This window comes from Bison bison, unplaced genomic scaffold, assembly GCF_000754665.1.
Source record: "Bison bison bison isolate TAMUID 2011002044 unplaced genomic scaffold, Bison_UMD1.0 scf7180017864270, whole genome shotgun sequence".
Taxonomy (NCBI): domain Eukaryota; kingdom Metazoa; phylum Chordata; class Mammalia; order Artiodactyla; family Bovidae; genus Bison; species Bison bison.
Window position 1 is genome coordinate 9,464,287 of NW_011494842.1, and position 16,294 is coordinate 9,480,580.

The 16,294-nt window shown below is 54.6% G+C and overlaps 2 protein-coding genes across 2 annotated transcripts in view; one reads left to right on the forward strand and one right to left on the reverse strand.

Annotated features, from left to right (window-relative positions):
- CMTR1 (cap methyltransferase 1) overlaps positions 1-7,571 on the forward strand; it is a 51,823-nt gene extending 44,252 nt beyond the window's left edge. Inside the window, exons 18-24 of the mRNA XM_010848688.1 lie at positions 848-970; positions 1,656-1,747; positions 2,578-2,646; positions 3,951-3,998; positions 4,832-4,944; positions 5,483-5,591; positions 6,213-7,571. Coding sequence (XP_010846990.1) covers positions 848-970; positions 1,656-1,747; positions 2,578-2,646; positions 3,951-3,998; positions 4,832-4,944; positions 5,483-5,591; positions 6,213-6,345 — 687 coding nt within the window. The 3' untranslated portion in view covers positions 6,346-7,571. The remainder of the gene's footprint in view (positions 1-847; positions 971-1,655; positions 1,748-2,577; positions 2,647-3,950; positions 3,999-4,831; positions 4,945-5,482; positions 5,592-6,212) is intronic.
- Positions 7,572-8,686: 1,115 nt separating this feature from the next.
- Positions 8,687-16,294, reverse strand: part of CCDC167 (coiled-coil domain containing 167) — a 17,007-nt gene continuing 9,399 nt past the window's right edge. Inside the window, exons 2-4 of the mRNA XM_010848689.1 lie at positions 10,640-10,734; positions 10,396-10,448; positions 8,687-9,036 (exon numbers count right to left, since the gene is read on the reverse strand). Coding sequence (XP_010846991.1) covers positions 8,933-9,036; positions 10,396-10,448; positions 10,640-10,734 — 252 coding nt within the window. The 3' untranslated portion in view covers positions 8,687-8,932. The remainder of the gene's footprint in view (positions 9,037-10,395; positions 10,449-10,639; positions 10,735-16,294) is intronic.

Genomic DNA, 16,294 nt, shown 5'->3' on the forward strand with positions numbered 1-16,294 from the left:
GACAGCCGCCTGCCACACTTGGCGTGCGTTTGTTTGGCACTGAGGAGCTGGCGCTTTGACCCCAGGGAAGGTATTTCTTGAAACTTCCCTTCCTTTCCTCCTCTGAGTTACCCATGTGTCGTTCATTCTTGCACTTACTCGTGTGTTTGCTTGTTCACTTTGGTGCATTGCCGCCGGGAGCACTGCCTCCTCCTGGTGGCGTGGTGCCTCCTGGGCTAGGAGGACGGTCAGCAGGCTCGGCGGCTCCAGCCCTGGCAGCCGTGTCTTTGCAGCACTGCCCCGACCCCTGCCACCCCTGTCTCGCAGACACCACCTGTCCTTACTCTGGTGCCTTTGGAATCTAACATGAGGTGAGGGAAAGCCTCGGCAGTTCTGTATCTGAACTGGGTAGAGTCCTCACCGCTCTCCCCCCAACTCTGACTGGTCTTCCTGTGTAGTTTTCTCTCTTCCTCACTTCCTTTCTCTGTGTCCTCTCATATTTTATCTTTTTCTTTCTTCACTGTCTCTCTCTGCTCTGCTCTCTGGATCCTTTACTAAACCCTCCTCACACATACACCAAGCTGGATCTTGCCTGAGGGCCTCTGATCTTGGACTCAGGCCTCCTGAATGGTGCCTGAGCCTGTTGCCTGCGGCGGGACCAAGTCAGAGCACTCCTCTTCCGCCGAGGCAGCGGAGGACAACACTGTCCTCCTCGCATAGGAAGTATCACCAGCTCCTTTCTCCAGACCTCTTCTGGCATTTCCAGCCCCATCAGCTTGGAGCCACCAACTGAAAGCCTTTTTGAGAACTGGCCTCTCACCACCCAGTCCCTGTTCTGCCTGACGTAACCCTTTCTGTCTGCCCGTAGAAGTCTCAGATCTACACGTGGGATGGCCGCCAGTCAGACCGCTGGGTCAAGCTGGACCTGAAGACGGAGCTGCCGCGGGATACTCTGCTCTCTGTGGAGATTGTCCACGAGCTGAAAGGGGAGGTCAGAGGTGGTTCTGCTCGCGTGTTGTGGCTCTGCCATCTAGGGAACTGAGGCACAGCTGGGCTTGGCCCTTCAATGCCTCCCGCCACACACACCCCGAGTTAACTGGGTTACACTCTGTGTGGTTGTTGGCAGGGCCCAGGGCCCAACGAAGGCTTTGTAAGTATTCCTCTTCCAATAGTTGCTTTAAGCCACAGTATGTTCAGGTAGGAAGGCTCACAGTCTCCTTCTGTGCAGGAAATCTTGATCATCTCTGGGTAGCAAAGGCCCTAGTCAACCTGCTGTGTAGTTTTTAGATATTGTTACTGACCAAGGATTCCTTGGGAAAGAAGCAAGTTGTTATTTCCGTTGAGCTTTGGGTATTACCACTACACACATAACTTTCAGAACAGTCAGTGGGAACAGAGGGCCAGAGTGGGAAGCCAGCTCCTCCCAGAGCACCATGGCGGCAGTCTCACCGGGTCTGAGCTTTAAGGGGGCTGGTCCAGGAGCTCAGATCTCTTGTCTGCTCAGAAGCCTGGGCCAGTCTGTGGCCAAGCATCAACTGGGAGGGAGGTGAGAGAAATGTGTTTAGAGCACCTCCCTTCCCCCAGCTCTAGGTAGAATGGAGGCCAGCAGGCCACATTGGGTGGAGTGGGCCCCAGGCCACTGCCTGGCAGGGTGGGCAGTGTCCTTGTCCTTCTAGGGGAAGGCCCAGCGGAAGATAAGTGCGATCCACATCCTCGATGTCCTCGTGCTGAACGGCAGCGACGTGCGGGAGCAGCACTTCAACCAACGGTCTGACGGGGGCCCTGGGGGACAGAGGGGGAGGTGGGCCAGGGCGGCGCTATGGCAGCGGCCTCTGTGGCTTGGCTCCTCACTCAGGTCTTCTCTGCTTCAGAACATCCTTAGTTTCCCTCTTCTAATGGTAGCTGGTTCCAAGGGCAGGGTGAGAAGTTGATGTTGGCACTTTGATTCACCAGGGCTCACCCTTGATTTCATAAATACCAGTGCACTCCACTTTGCTGCTGTTTAGATCAGGAGAGATGTTTGCTTTAAGGCTGAGCAAGAGGGTGACCTTATGGGGAGAGGGAGGGTCTTCTCCCCTGAAGAATGTGTTTTGTGCTTGGTGGCCCCACCTAAGTCAGTTCACCTGGGTCCCCAGTTCCCACTTTCATTCATGGACGGATGCTAATCAGTTGTTTAAAGGGAGTTACAGAACACCCTTAAACTGCCATGCCACTGACATCACTCCTAAGTTGGCTCATCTGAGTGGGTGCACTGTGGGATCAGTGGTTTGGGGTGAAAGCGCAGACATTTACAATAAAGATGATACTTGAAGTTCTGCTGGAGGTGACTGAGCACAGCCAAAGTTACACTTGAGGAAAACCAACCAAGATGTAGTAAAATTAGAGGTCAGAATCCAGAGAGGGGGAGCGGGCCTCCCTGAAGACATTGGTGGAGAAGGGCAGGAGGGGGCGTCCAGGGGCACGCGGGTGCCGCCTCTTAGAGCAGCTTTGCTGCAGATTCAGGAGTGTCCTCCCACTGGTGCCATGAAGATGCTATGGGGGCAGGGGTCCAGGTAGAGGTACCCTTACTTGCCTCTGAGAGACTCTGTTGGATTGTAGGATTCAGCTTGCTGAGAAATTTGTGAAAGCTGTTTCCAAGCCCAGTCGGCCTGACATGAATCCCATCAGGTGAGCCTATCACCTCTCCCCCCATATCCTCCTCCCCCATTGCTTCTTTCTGGTTAGTACCTGCCCCCCTGCCCTGTGAGGTGGGAGAGGGCTCAGTGGAGGCCAGGCCAGGCCAGCGTTAGAGGTCAGACCACCCGATGAGTGATGTGCTTGGGGGTCCTGGAGAGGTGCCTGCTTGCCCTGGAGTATCTCCCTGTCCCGCCTGTCACAGCAGGCCAACCTCCAGCAGAGAGAGTCATTGCTTGGGGTTCAGGTGTCCTCATTTCAGATACACGTGCTTCTGAGGGCGCTGATGCACCTGTGAACCACACATCCATGCTTGGGTATCATTAGCATATCAATCCTGGCCTTTTCATTTTTTTCAGGTAAGAAGAGGGTGCTGAGGGAATGGGAGTTTTTGAATGTGATAAAGAGAAGGGTGGTTTGAGGTAATGGGATCCTTGGTGCATGGGAAGAAGGCCACGGATTGTTGCCATGTGAGGTGATATGAAAGGTGCAGACCTTGTGGGAGGCAAGGAGGATAAGAACAGTCAGCAGATAGACGGAGAACAGACTTTTCCAGTCTGGGCTGAGGTCTGATGTTATTATCTTTGGGGTTTCGTGTGTCTACAGACTGAAAAAATAATTTTCATTATTCTTTTTAATACAAATTTACTTAGAATTAAATCCAGTAGTAAGAATGCACTTTATAGAAATCTTCTGAAAGTCTAAAAAAGCAATTTCCTCTCATGCTTTAAAATGTCCTGTCTGCCAGGTCCTGAGAAGCCGCTTCAGGGACCCTGTCTGTGTTGTGTGGGGTCTGGTTGCTCAGTCTCTGGGCACCTTACCCAGTAATGGCTCCAGAGGTGTGCTCAGTGGCCCTCAGGGCTGGGGGGCTGGGTAAAGGGTCTCCTCACCTGTGATGGAAGTAGGCCTGTTAGGACGATTTGGAAGTAACTCTGCTACCCGAAGGCCTAAAGTCCATGCAGACAGACCTGGACAAGAGCCTGGCCCTTAGTGTCCTGGCCTCTAGTGATGGGGACGTGGGGCTGGAACACTGACAGGGACATCGCTTCCAGACCTTCCTCTCCCTCCCTCTCGCCCTCCTCAGCCATGGCTCTGCTCCCCAGTTGCCCTGGGCCAGGCTCCAGGGTGCTTGGCAGCTGTGAACCCTAGGGCTTATCTGTGGAGGCAATGCCAGGCTGCGGTCCTTGTTCTTGGTGGTCTGGGTGGTGCAGGGCCTGCAGGAGCAGCCTCCTGCCTCCCCCTGCTGCCCAGACAGGTGCCCCGGGAAGCCCTCGTCATCTCTGCACCTCTCTCCACAGGGTGAAGGAGGTGTACCGGCTGGAGGAGATGGAGAAGATTTTTGTTAGGTGCGTGGCTCAGCCAGGGAGCTCAGGATTTGGGAGGAGTTGGGGTGGGGTGCGTGGCAGCGTCCAGGACTCCTCCTCTGCTTTTCTGTAGAGATGAGTTGGGGGCGCGGTGCCGAGTGGCCCCACGGCTCCTCTGACTCCCCCTCCTTTGTCTGCATGGCTGCCTGGCAGCCAGAGGCCCCTGGCTGAGCTGATTCAGCACCGTCAGGAGGGGGGTAGGGCGGGTGCGAGTCAGGCAGAAATACGGGCTCATTGATGCTGTAACAGTTACGAGTGTCCCCATGAGAGGCAGAGTGCAAGCTGCCTCAGCACTGTAAATCCAAGCCCCTGGTGCCGAGAGGGGTTGAGCCTGGGGGTTGGAGGGGCTAGGTGCCTCCTCGTGCTCTCAGCCGTTGTGCGGGGGGCTTGGATCTGGGGGTCTCTTCCTGGGTGTGCCCACCGGGCCACTGGAGCCAGACCTGGTCTCACTGCTCCCAAATTAACTCTTTAGTGGCTACGCTGACACCATGGCTGGTGAGCCGAAGGCCCCGTGGCACTTGGGGTTTCACATCTCACCCCAGCTGGTGTCACCCTGACACCCCGCAAACAGCAGCAACATAGCAGAGGCATGTGCCATTCCCCTGCCTCCCCTGCTCAGTTGGGAGTTCAGAGGCTGAGTTCTAAACCCAGCACCCCACTGTGTGACCTGGAGCAACTCATGTCTCTGCCTCAGTCTCTTTTATGTTGAGCCGAGATTCAAGTATTGGGTTGGCTGGTTTTGACATTAGTCAGAGATTAACATCAGGACTGACTCTCTCACACACTTGTTTGCACGCCTGCTTGGGAAAATCAAGGCTAGAAATGAAGATCATTAAGGGCTCCAGTGGCACACCGAAGCTCAGCTACACAGGGCGGGACGACCGGCACTTCGTGCCCACCGGCCTCTACATCGTCAGGACGGTGAATGGTGGGTGATGAGCCCCTCCCTGACCCCCTCCCTCAGCCAGGGCGACTGGCCCACACCTCGCCTGGGCCAGAGCTCAGGGCTTCCTACTGAGGTGGGCAGAGCCAGGTGTATTGAGGGGGACTGCCTTCCCTGAGCTCGTGCGTCTTTGGTGGTCCTGGGGGTTGGGCTGGGGCTGGAGAGTGGGGCCCAACTTGTACATATGGTGTCCTTACGGCAGGAGAAGGGCCTTCCTCACGGGCAGTGGCAGATCCAGAAAGACAGACTGGCCATTTATATCTCCTGTTGAGTCTTCTTTCCTCTGGCTAACAGAATCCTGTCCCCTCTGCCAGCCCTGGTGGGAGGTGGGGCTGCTGAGTAGTCGTCGTCTTCGGCGTCCTTCAGGAGCCGCTCTGGGCTGATGATGAGGGCTGTGTCCTCCCAGGCTGTTCTCTGCTGCTGTCTGGGGGAGAGGGCATGGAGGAGCCAGGGAGGAAGGCTGACTCATCCCTCAAGGGTCTTGTGTGTCCTTTCTGAGCCTTTGTCCCCTTCCTCCCATCAGAGCCATGGACGATGGGATTCAGCAAAAGCTTCAAGAGGAAGTTCTTCTATAACAAGAAAACCAAGAACTCTACCTTTGACCTCCCTGCAGATGCCATTGCTCCATTTCAGTAAGTAGGCCTCCTCCAGGCCTGCCCCCTCAGCAGCCCCAGGAACTCCTACCAGGATGCCAGCTCTTGGGGCACACCTGCGCCCTGAGACTCACTGCTGCCCAGGCAGGGGCCTCCCCCATGGGTGGGATGGTGGTCTCTGCAGGGTGTGTCTGGGACTGGGCGGTGAGCCCAGGGAGAGGCGGGTGATGTCAGGACTGGCTGTGAAGGTTGGGTGGGCATCCTGAGTGTGAAGGGCCGACCCTGGCACAGGCACGTGGCAAGGCCCACAGCCTTGCTCTCAGACCCAGTGTCTGTTTGCCAGACTCTTGGTCATAGGTTTCAACAGCAGCAGTAGCTCTAATGCGCCTGTAATTAGTGTCACCACACTAATACTGTTCAGTTAGAGCAGCAGAGACAGATAAGCCCCGAATATCAGTAATGGGAGGATCCAGTAGGATGCCGTTAGCAGTAGAAGCTATGTGTTGTTGGAAAAGCGGGCTCCGGAAGGCGGGAGGAGCGGGGTTACTGGGTATGTTTTGGCTGCCAGACGGAATCATTCCCGTCACAGGTGTCAGGTTGGTGGGGGTCTCTTGGTCCTGTTCCCCTGGGTGCAGCCTCTGACCTCCTCTCTCCCCCCAGCATCTGCTACTATGGCCGGCTCTTCTGGGAGTGGGGGGATGGCATCCGTGTGCACGAATCCCAGAAGCCCCAGGACCCAGACAAGCTGTCCAAGGAGGACGTCCTCTCCTTCATCCAGACGCACAGCGCCTGAGGGCCTGGGGCGCGCCCACCCTGCCCAGCGCCCTGTCGTTCGGAGCCTGGCCTTGAAGGCGGTGGCCCCTCCTGCTCCTCTGAAGAGCTCAGTTGGAGCCTTTAGAGGACACATGTTCCTTCTGTGGGACACTCTGAACTTTCCTCCCTGGAGCACTGCCTGGGAACTGTCTCCCCTGCCAGGACAGGACTCCGTCAGCTCCTGCAGCAGGTCAAGGTCAGGGCCCAGGGCACCTGGGGCCAGCGGGGGACGTGTCAGGGGCAGCAGGGCTCAGCTGTTCTCCTGTAGCACACACTCACTTTTCTGAGTTCTGTGCATTGTCCGAGGGCGCCTGTGCCCCTGCCTTGCCCAGCTTTTTATTGGGCAAACTCCGAGAGGGGAGGCCCACTGTTGTGAGCTGGCTGGAGCAGCTGCTATATAAATCAAAGTTTTGTTTTCTTGAACTTGTTCTGTTTTGATGCCAAGTTGGAGAAGACTGCCTCCTCCCCTGCCCTGCCCTGGTCTTCCCAGCCCACACCTCTGACCATCCTGCAGGCCGGGAAGGGAAGCATGTGGACCCCGTCTGATACTACATAGGATGCAGGTGGCATGTCTGGGAGTGGGTGTGACTGCTTCCTGGGGTTGTAGAGTCTGTCTGTGCCCCAGCCCTCTCAGTGTAAACCCTGGGCAGCTCTAGAAGGGGAGGAAGCAGTCTTGAAGAGCTGCGTTTTCTGTGGCCAGCAGTGGTGGCCCCCTGTAACAGGGTCCTCCAGGGCTGGGTGGCACCCAGTCCTCTGGTGATCATGGCACTCCTGGTTGCCCCAGACACCTTGCCACCCTCCCCGCTCCTTTGTTTTCTTCCCCAACAGGAGGCACAGTTGCTTTTGTTTGTCCTTATGTGGTCACTCCATGTCCTCTATATCTTGGCGGGCGGAGGGGGAAGCTGGGCAGTAGCTTTGGGTGGGGGAGGGAACCTGTGGTGGTTTTTAATGGGAAATACCTCTCGGAGATGCTCACAGGGGCTCCCTAGGGCCCCATCCGTGTACTAAACTGGTTTCCATGGAGATAGAGGGCACGGAGGCTTCCCATGAGGTTGGAATCGACTCCACCTCAGGGGTCTCCAGCCCGCATCCAGCCCCTCCCCCCAGGTTGTCAGCAGCACCGCTGAGATGCTGTATTTCCACCCAATTCTGGGTATCCGTGTGTCTTGCAGAACCTTGGATCATTAAAGACATATTTTTAATGCCTGTGTGGTTCTGTGCTGGGGCTGCTGTGTGTCCTCTGTGCTTTGTGGTCTGGGGCTGGGAGCTGAAGGGGAGGAAGCTCGTCTCAGTGAAGTGGGGAGAAGGGGCTGGTTTAATCAGCGCCGTGTCCCAGCTCAGGGCTCCCAGGGCTGCTGCTTGCTGCCCAAGAGGGGCCCAAGGAAGAGTCAGAAAATGCTGTGGCTCCTGTGAGAAGCAGGGGTTGGAGAATGAGAGACCCCGCAGCCCAGGAGGCCCCTCCCCCTCATGTGAATCACTCAGCTACTCCCAGTGGCACCGTGACAACCCGGGATCAGTCTGTGCGACTAAAATAACAGAGGCGTCAGACCAATTAGTGCCACTAGATGGGGAGGGAGCCATGGCTCTGCATCTGCACTGGAGGCCGCGGGTGCCTTTCCCTCTCTGCTGTAGGCGCATTCTCCGTCCTGTCACCCAGCAGGTCCTCCCCTAGAGCCTTCTGCCTACACACTGCTTGGGTGGGTCCTTCACGTTCCACGGCCTGAGCACCCAGGCAGTGCCTTTCCCGGCTTTTCTGACTTAACTGGTGTGATCTCGGCTCCCAGGCCCCTGCATCCTTCTGCTTGCCCTGCTTGGCCTTGCTCCAGCCTCTGGCGCCTGTGCTGGAGAGGCTGTGAGCAGGGGCGGGGTGGTCTGCGTTTGCCCCTCCTGCAAACTGCCAGGTTTCCTGGCCACTCACCCTGAGCCTGTCTGGTCGTGACTGTGGCCCTGGCTGCCCACTGGCTCTGCCACACCTCACCAGGCCTGCTGCCTCTTGAAGATACTGGATTAACTCTGCCCTCCAGTGGGACCACCACACAAGCACGAGTCCCCAGGCTGCACTTTTTCTGCTGTGATCACAGGCAGGCGCCAACTGGGGTGCCAGACCGTGTCTGGAGGGCACAGGGACAAGTGGTGCCAGGTCGGCCTCAGCCCAGCAGCCCAAGCTCTCGATGTGGCTCCCACTGAGGTTCCCACTGAGGTTCTGCCTGAGCAGGTGCTTTGTCACCGCCTTATTCCCCACCTGGGTTGGGGGCTTACCTTCACAGCCCCTTTCCTCCCTTGAATCCTGAATGCCACCCTACTGCCATCGGGTCACGACATTTTCTCGGCACACAGGTTCTTTATTGCCTTTCCCCTGGGCTAAGCCAGCACGAAGTCCTTCTGGAGCCCCAAGCCCACAGCGGGAATGGGAGGTGAGAGGGGCCAGGCCAATATGAAGCCCTGCTCCAATGTCTGGGTCAGGGAGAAACAGCCTTGTACTTTGGTCCTCTTGAGGCTTGAAGGGCCTGCTTAGCTATGATCACGGAGCTGAGGGGAAGCCAGGGCTGACCGGAGAAATCGCAGCCTCACAGGGCCCAGTAGGCGTAGATGACGGTCAGCAGGAGGAAGATGGCCACAGACAGCAGCATGTTCTTGCGGTTCTCCTGCCGAAGCAACTTCAGCTCCTTCTCTGGGAGGAAAAAAGGTGGTGGACAGGTGTCCTCGATCAGCACAGATCCTCAAAACCTTGTGGCTGTAGCTGCTGGCCCAAAAAAGCCCCAACCCCCAATGCTGCTCAACTGTTTCTCTCCAAATGCAGCCGAAGACAGCATGTGTGGGAGAGGCACCAAAAGGGCTACGCCTGAGAGCCCAGCGAGGTGGTGGCGCGGCCTCCCCAGGAGGGTCCTCCGGCTCGTCCCTGGGTGGCCCCGTGGCGCCCCTCCCTCCAGGGCGTCTTATCTGGTCAAGCAGAGACTGAGGGCAGCTGGGCCCCCCTTGGGGAGCAGGCAAAAGGTAGGGCCACACAAGCAGTGCTCCAGTCTGCCCTCTGCTGGATGCCCAGCTAAGCAGGAACTAGTGATGGTGAGCGGAGGCCGTCTGTGCTCACGGGGTGGTCAGGCTGCCTCTGGAGGATGCCAGCCAGCTGATCCACAGCCATGCTGTGTCCTTTCATGACACAGAGGTGGCTGGTACTCTGTGAGGGCTAAACTGAGTGATAAATGCTACAATTTTGTGTGAAAACTGCCAGCTTTGAGGGGGGAACTGAGGTCTCGTCTCTCCCTCTGTGAGGGAGTGGGGATATGTGCAAACCAGCCTTGGGCAGGCCAGACAGGACCCGGGCAGGGGTATGTGACACGCACCGTGCTTACGGTGTTCGTTCAAATTCCTCAGGGAGGTTCCCTGCCGTATAAACTACTCTAGGGCTGATTCTGGGCCAGCTCTGGCCCCCCAGGGTGACTAGAACAGAGCCCGAGGAGCCTCTGCAGACCCTTTACCTCCCAGGCCACTGGGCAGGGCGGCAGCGGAGTGGTGGGGGGCAGCGGCCACCCTCCAGCTCTGGGCCCGGTGTGGGCTCCCCCTGGCTCGGCACCCGGCACCCAGAAGATGGCAGCATCGCTTCACCCACAGCAGCCCTTCACGGCACCCACGTGGGAGGTTCATTGTCCATCCTGGACCCCAAAGACCCTACTACCATCGTTCCCATCGCAAGGTTTTCCTGGGAGGGAATGGAGGTCTGCAAGGAGAGGGCCAGAACAGGCCTCCCAAGTCAGGGGAGTGGGAGGGATCTCAGCCTGGCTCCAACCACCCCCTTGATCCCAAGGGGGAGAACAGATCCTCTGGCCTCTCCGTCCCCCTTGGAACAGAAGAGCAACCCTGCTCCTCTCCTAGGCTGCTGGGCCTTCAGTGGAGTCCTGTGGCCTCCTGAGGGCTGGCCCCCTCCCGAAGTGCACCCTTGACCCCCATCACTTTGTGGGCTCCCCAGGCTGTCTGCCTGTTCCTGATCCTGGGACTGGAGGGTGGGGCTGGCAATGGGAAGGAGCTTTCTTACCATAGTTGGAGGCTTTGTTCATCAGGCTGCTTTTCTCCTTCTCCAGAGACCTCCTGTGAGGGGGGAAGGTCAAAATAGCTCAAGCTTTTTTCCCACCCAAGGGGCAGCGGGTGCGCCAGGGCAGGGTGGACAAGAGGAAAAAGGGCCCAGGTCTCTGGAGGCAGGGGGAGGTGAGGGGTGGAATTTGAAGGTCAGGACCCAGGGACAGATACGAAGGGGTGGGGGCCGTGGGGAGGGGCATCACCTGGCCTCTGAGCTCAGCTCCACCCCACAGAGCCTGGAGTTCACGACTTCCAGGTCTCTCCGACATTGTGACAGCTTCTTCTCCAGCCCATCGATCTGAAAGACACAGCACACCCAGCAGGAAGAGATGGGTGGCAGACTCTTCCAGTTTTCAAGACAGCTGGGATCCTGGGATGAGGAGGAAGGAGTCTCTAGGAGTCTTAGGACAGCATCCACACCCCGAATCCACGCTTTGCTGTCCTCTGTGTCCACATGGTACAGCCTGAGCCCTGTGAATGTTGCTCAGGGTTTCTGAGCTGCCCTGACCCACCGGGCCAAACATGGGATGGGGCAGACAGGAGCAGCCCCTCAGTCAGCTGTGTCCCCAGCTGGGCCCCACAGCAGGAACAACCAGAGCCCTGAATGTGGCAAGTTCTGCTACACAGGCAGATCCTAGAATGAATGAGGTGATACGGGCAGCCTCTGCCTTTCCAAAGCACTCCATGCGTGATTAGACGTCTAGGGGCCAAAAAGCAGAGGCATTTCTTCACATTGGTACACTTCATTTTAAAATAACCCAAGTTATTTTAATAAACTCAAAATGGATTAAAGATCTAAATGTAAGACCAGAAACTATAAAACTCCTAGAGGAGAACATAGGCAAAACACTCTCTGACATACATCACAGCAGGATCCTCTATGACCCACCTCCCAGAATATTGGAAATAAAAGCAAAAATAAACAAATGGGACCTAATTAACCTTAAAAGCTTCTGCACATCAAAGGAAACTATTAGCAAGGTGAAAAGACAGCCTTCAGAATGGGAGAAAATAATAGCAAATGAAGCAACTGACAAACAACTAATCTCAAAAATATACAAGCAACTCCTACAGCTCAACTCCAGAAAAATAAATGACCCAATCAAAAAATGCGCCAAAGAACTAAATAGACATTTCTCCAAAGAAGACATACAGATGGCTAACAAACACATGAAAAGATGCTCAACATCACTCATTATCAGAGAAATGCAAATCAAAACCACTATGAGATACCATTTCACACCAGTCAGAATGGCTGCGATCCAAAAGTCTACAAATAACAAGTGCTGGAGAGGGTGTGGAGAAAAGGGAACCCTCTTACACTGTTGGTGGGAATGCAAACTAGTACAGCCACTATGGAGAACAGTGTGGAGATTCCTTAAAAAACTGGAAATAGAACTGCCTTATGATCCAGCAATCCCACTGCTGGGCATACACACTGAGGAAACCAGAAGGGAAAGAGACACGTGTACCCCAATGTTCATCGCAGCACTGTTTATAATAGCCAGGACATGGAAGCAACCTAGATGTCCATCAGCAGATGAATGGATAAGAAAGCTGTGGTACATATACACAATGGAGTATTACTCAGCCATTGAAAAGAATACATTTGAATCAGTTCTAATGAGGTGGATGAAACTGGAGCCTATTATACAGAGTGAAGTAAGCCAGAAGGAAAAACAGAAATACAGTATACTAACGCATATATATGGAATTTAGAAAGATGGTAACAATAACCTGGTGTACGAGACAGCAAAAGAGACACTGATGTATAGAACAGTCTTATGGACTCTGTGGGAGAGGGAGAGGGTGGGAAGATTTGGGAGAGTGACATTGAAACATGTAGAATATCATGCAAGAAACGAGTTGCCAGTCCAGGTTCGATGCGCGATACTGGATGCTTGGGGCTGGAGCACTGGGACGACCCAGAGGGATGGTGTGGGGAGGGAGGAGGGAGGAGGGTTCAGGATGGGGAACACATGTATGCCTGTGGCGGATTCATTTTGATATTTGGCAAAACTAATACAATTATGTAAAGTTTAAAAATAAAATAAAATTTAAAAAAAAAAAAATAAATAAAATAAAATAAAATAACCCAAGTTGTAATAATACACATTTTCCCATGAGATTCAATAAAAATTACTAAAAGTACGGATTAAAAGTTTCTGACTTGGTTTTTGTGCAAAAGCATTGACCAGCATCAAGGTAGCTGTAATGTGTGGTAAAATAGCTAAGCTCCTGAAAGGCTACATGCCAAAGGTGCCCGTTCTCCCATTTATTTTGATTATAGTTTCAGAGATGTGTTCTTGGGGAAATAATCTGAATTATGGGGACATGCTTTATGAAGTACTAGACTGGATCGTCCAAGGTCCTGGTGTCACGCATTTGGCTTTCAAAGTTCACCTGTGTCCATCTGTGTCCAGGTGTCTTATCAGCCACCTCTTTGGGTCTGGGCCTGCTGCTGCTTGCCCTGCTGGTGGAGCCTAGACTGCAGTCGGTGGGAGTTCAGGGGGCCCTGTGTCCCTCACAGCAGCTGACTGAACAGTGCCCTGGGTCCAGCTCATGCTTGATTTTCCGTATGACCTCACTCACTGTTACCACAACCGGGGGAGGGATAGCAAATACCACTTCGATTTCACAAATGGGAGACTGGGTCCCCTAGATAGGAGGACTTTACTGAGAAGTCAAAGTAGAAAGCCCCTCTCCTTAAAGGTCTCAGCCAGCTCTCTGCTCCAGTCCTTTCTGGAGTGGCCCCTGTACAGATGGAAATCAATGACCGTGCAGACCAATTCCAGCATCCCTAGTGTTCTGGGGACAGCGTCAGAGTTGCCCTTGAAGACTCTGGGCCTTCAGCCCCTCCTCCTGGCCCGTACCCACCCTGGTCCTTCTGGGTCAGCCTCTTTCCCTTGTCCCAACGCTCAGCCCAAATGACACACCACCTACCCCCTTCCCTGCAGCCCCAGCTGCCACCAACTCCAGCTCTGGAAGCAAGGCTCTGTGGGAGGGAGCCACTGCAGAGCCTTGAGTTAATTGCTTGGTTAATTGTGTCATTTCCTGCTGCTGCTGCTACTGCTAAGTCGCTTCAGTCGTGTCCGACTCTGTGCGACCCCATAGACAGCAGCCCACCAGGCTCCCCCGTCCCTGGGATTCTCCAGGCAAGAACACTGGAGTGGGTTGCCATTTCCTTCTCCAGTGCATGAAAGTGAAGAGTGAAAGTGAAGTCGCACCGTGTGTCCGACTCTTAGCGACCCCATGGACTGCAGCCTACCAGGCTCCTCAGTCCATGGGATTTTCCAGGCAAGAGTACTGGAGTGGTTGCCACTGCCTTCTCCGTATTTCCTGCTAGTGGGTACCAAAGGGAGGGCTGTCCTGGGAACAGCCCTAGCCAGGGGATGGGCCTTTGCCTGGGGAGGCCAAAGGCCGTCTTGAACACGCGCTGTAGGGAAACCAGCACCGGGGAGCCAGGCTCGGGGAACGGAAACAGCCTGATGTGAAGGTTAGTGGGGACGGAGCCAAGAGGAACAGGTGACAGGCTGCCGTGAGGCCCGCCCTTCACAGCAGCACCCTTGACACACACAGCCGCCCCTCAGGCCCTAAGACTTGTGGTTTCCATTTCCTGGTGCAGAAACCAAAATCAAGGCACCAAATGCTATGCTGGGTCCCACACAAAGCTTAATTCTTGCTGTGCTCTCTCCTCCATGAGGCCTTTTCTGCGGCCCTTGGCTGGAGAGGTACTGCCTCCTTCCCTGGGCAGATGAGCCAATCCTTCTCTCATGAAGCCAAGCGCATATTATGTCATCCAGCTGTGGGTGTCCAAACCTCATCTTGCCAAACTGTGGGAGCCCCTTGGGTAGATGATATAAATCTGCAGCCCAGGGTCACACCTAGCCTAGATCAACCCACTCCACTTATGTGTGTGATGCCTGGCCTCTAAGGAAGGCTGACTGTATACCTCCTACCCTAGAAGGCGTGGTGGCCATCTGTCTCCTCTGTGGCCACTACAAAGCCTGCCCTGCTGCAGTCCCTGTGTTTGTAGCCATGGAGGAATGAGCGGGGCTAGGTCTCATTTAGCACCTGGAGTCTGAAACCCTCCCCTGATGCCCACAGAAGCAGAAAGAAGCTAGAGAAGCAGTGGTACATGCACGTAGATTATACACTTTGTGGACCACCCCACGCAAGTATTAGCGCTAGGTTAGATTTCTCCCTGCCACCCTTTGGCCAGGCCCTGGTGTGCATGTCATTTTGTGGAGGAATTTCGGGGCTTTCCATCCCTAAATACCTCTACAAGGCTACCGGGGGCCAGGAACTCATCATGCTAAGCAAAATCTTTAAATTGAGGTTGGCAAACCACAAGTGGGCACACCAGTCTGCTGTGACGCTCTAGGCAGGGCCTGTGGAGCTGGCGGCTGGAGGCCTTTATCTCAACGAGCCCAATTTATCTGCAGTTCCATGAATACCCCACTTTCACTTACCACTTTTTAATGAGCATAAACAGACTAACACAAATCAAGGTTTTAGGGACTCAAGTTCTAACCTCCCTCCATGAATATTTATGGCCTGCTGCAGCTCTCTCTGATTCCCTTCTAAACATCAAATTCTCCTTTAAACCCAGCTGCCTGCTGTGGGCAGAGCGAGGGCAGTCTGGGGCCGGCGGGAGGCTCTTCAGCAGGCCCCAGACCCATCCTCAGAAGGTGCCCCCCGCAGTCCAACACCCTGCAGCACTTGCTGAAGCAGAAGCCGGTTCTCAAGCAGCCATAATAATGGGTGCAAAAGTTCTAGTAACCTGGGGACTTCACTGCTGGTTCAGTGATTAAGAATCTGCCTGCCAATGCAGGGACATGCGTTTGATCCCTGGTCTGGGAAGATTCCACGTGACATGGGGCAACTGAGCCACTGCAATAAGAAGCCAGAACATCGAAACAAAGAGTAGCCCTTGCTTATTGCAACGAAGACCCAGGAAGTAGAGCCAAAAGTAAGTACATTTTCTGGTGGCTCCTGGCTGCCAATCAGGCGTGGAGGGAGGGTCAAGATGCGTCTTTTACGTTGTGACCGGGGTCAGGGAGTCATGGCCACAGAGCAGAGCCAGCCCAGCAAGATGGAACCTGAAATACAGGCGGGCACCCAGGAAACAGACCTAAAATAAGCCTCTAGTTGGCTTTTCAGACAACAGTGACAAGCACGTAGGTAACACGCTTCGCAGATTCCCCCAAACAAATCTATAGTCTTTGATCAGCCTCCTCTCTGCCACCAGGCTGAAGGCAACAGAGGACAGGACAGCCAGGACCAAGACAGAAAACACGGGTTAGGACCAGAATAAGGAGACAAATATCAAGAAGAATCTGGAAGCATAAGGGTCAGAGCTGGACAAGCAGTTGGAAGACCAAGTGCGCGGAGGCCTGAAGCTATAGTTCCTGAGAAGTGTGGTAACAGGGAGTATGGGCTGTACTCTGGCGACTCGCCAGTCACCTGCTACGTCTAGCTGACTTCCTTAATTCTGTGCCTCAGTTTACTCGAGTATAAAACAAAGGTAATAATGCTTCCTATTTCCAAGAGTTGTGAAGATGATACAAAGCAATACATGTAAGGTATTAATATTAGAACAGTGCCTCACACACACAGTGAAGGTTTAACAAGTGTTTGCTATCATTATTAGAGAATGGTTTTCAACTAGATCTTTAGGGAATAAAAAGAAAATTGAGTTAATTTGTGGCAAGAGTAAGAGGAGCAAGAAACAGGGGTGTGAAATGGAGCGAACTCCCCTTTGGTCACTGGCTGGCAGCAGCCGGAGGGGGGCCCCTCGGCTCAGGTACGGCCGTCCCGTCCACGGAGGGTCAGCAGGGCCTGCAGGGCGGCCATCA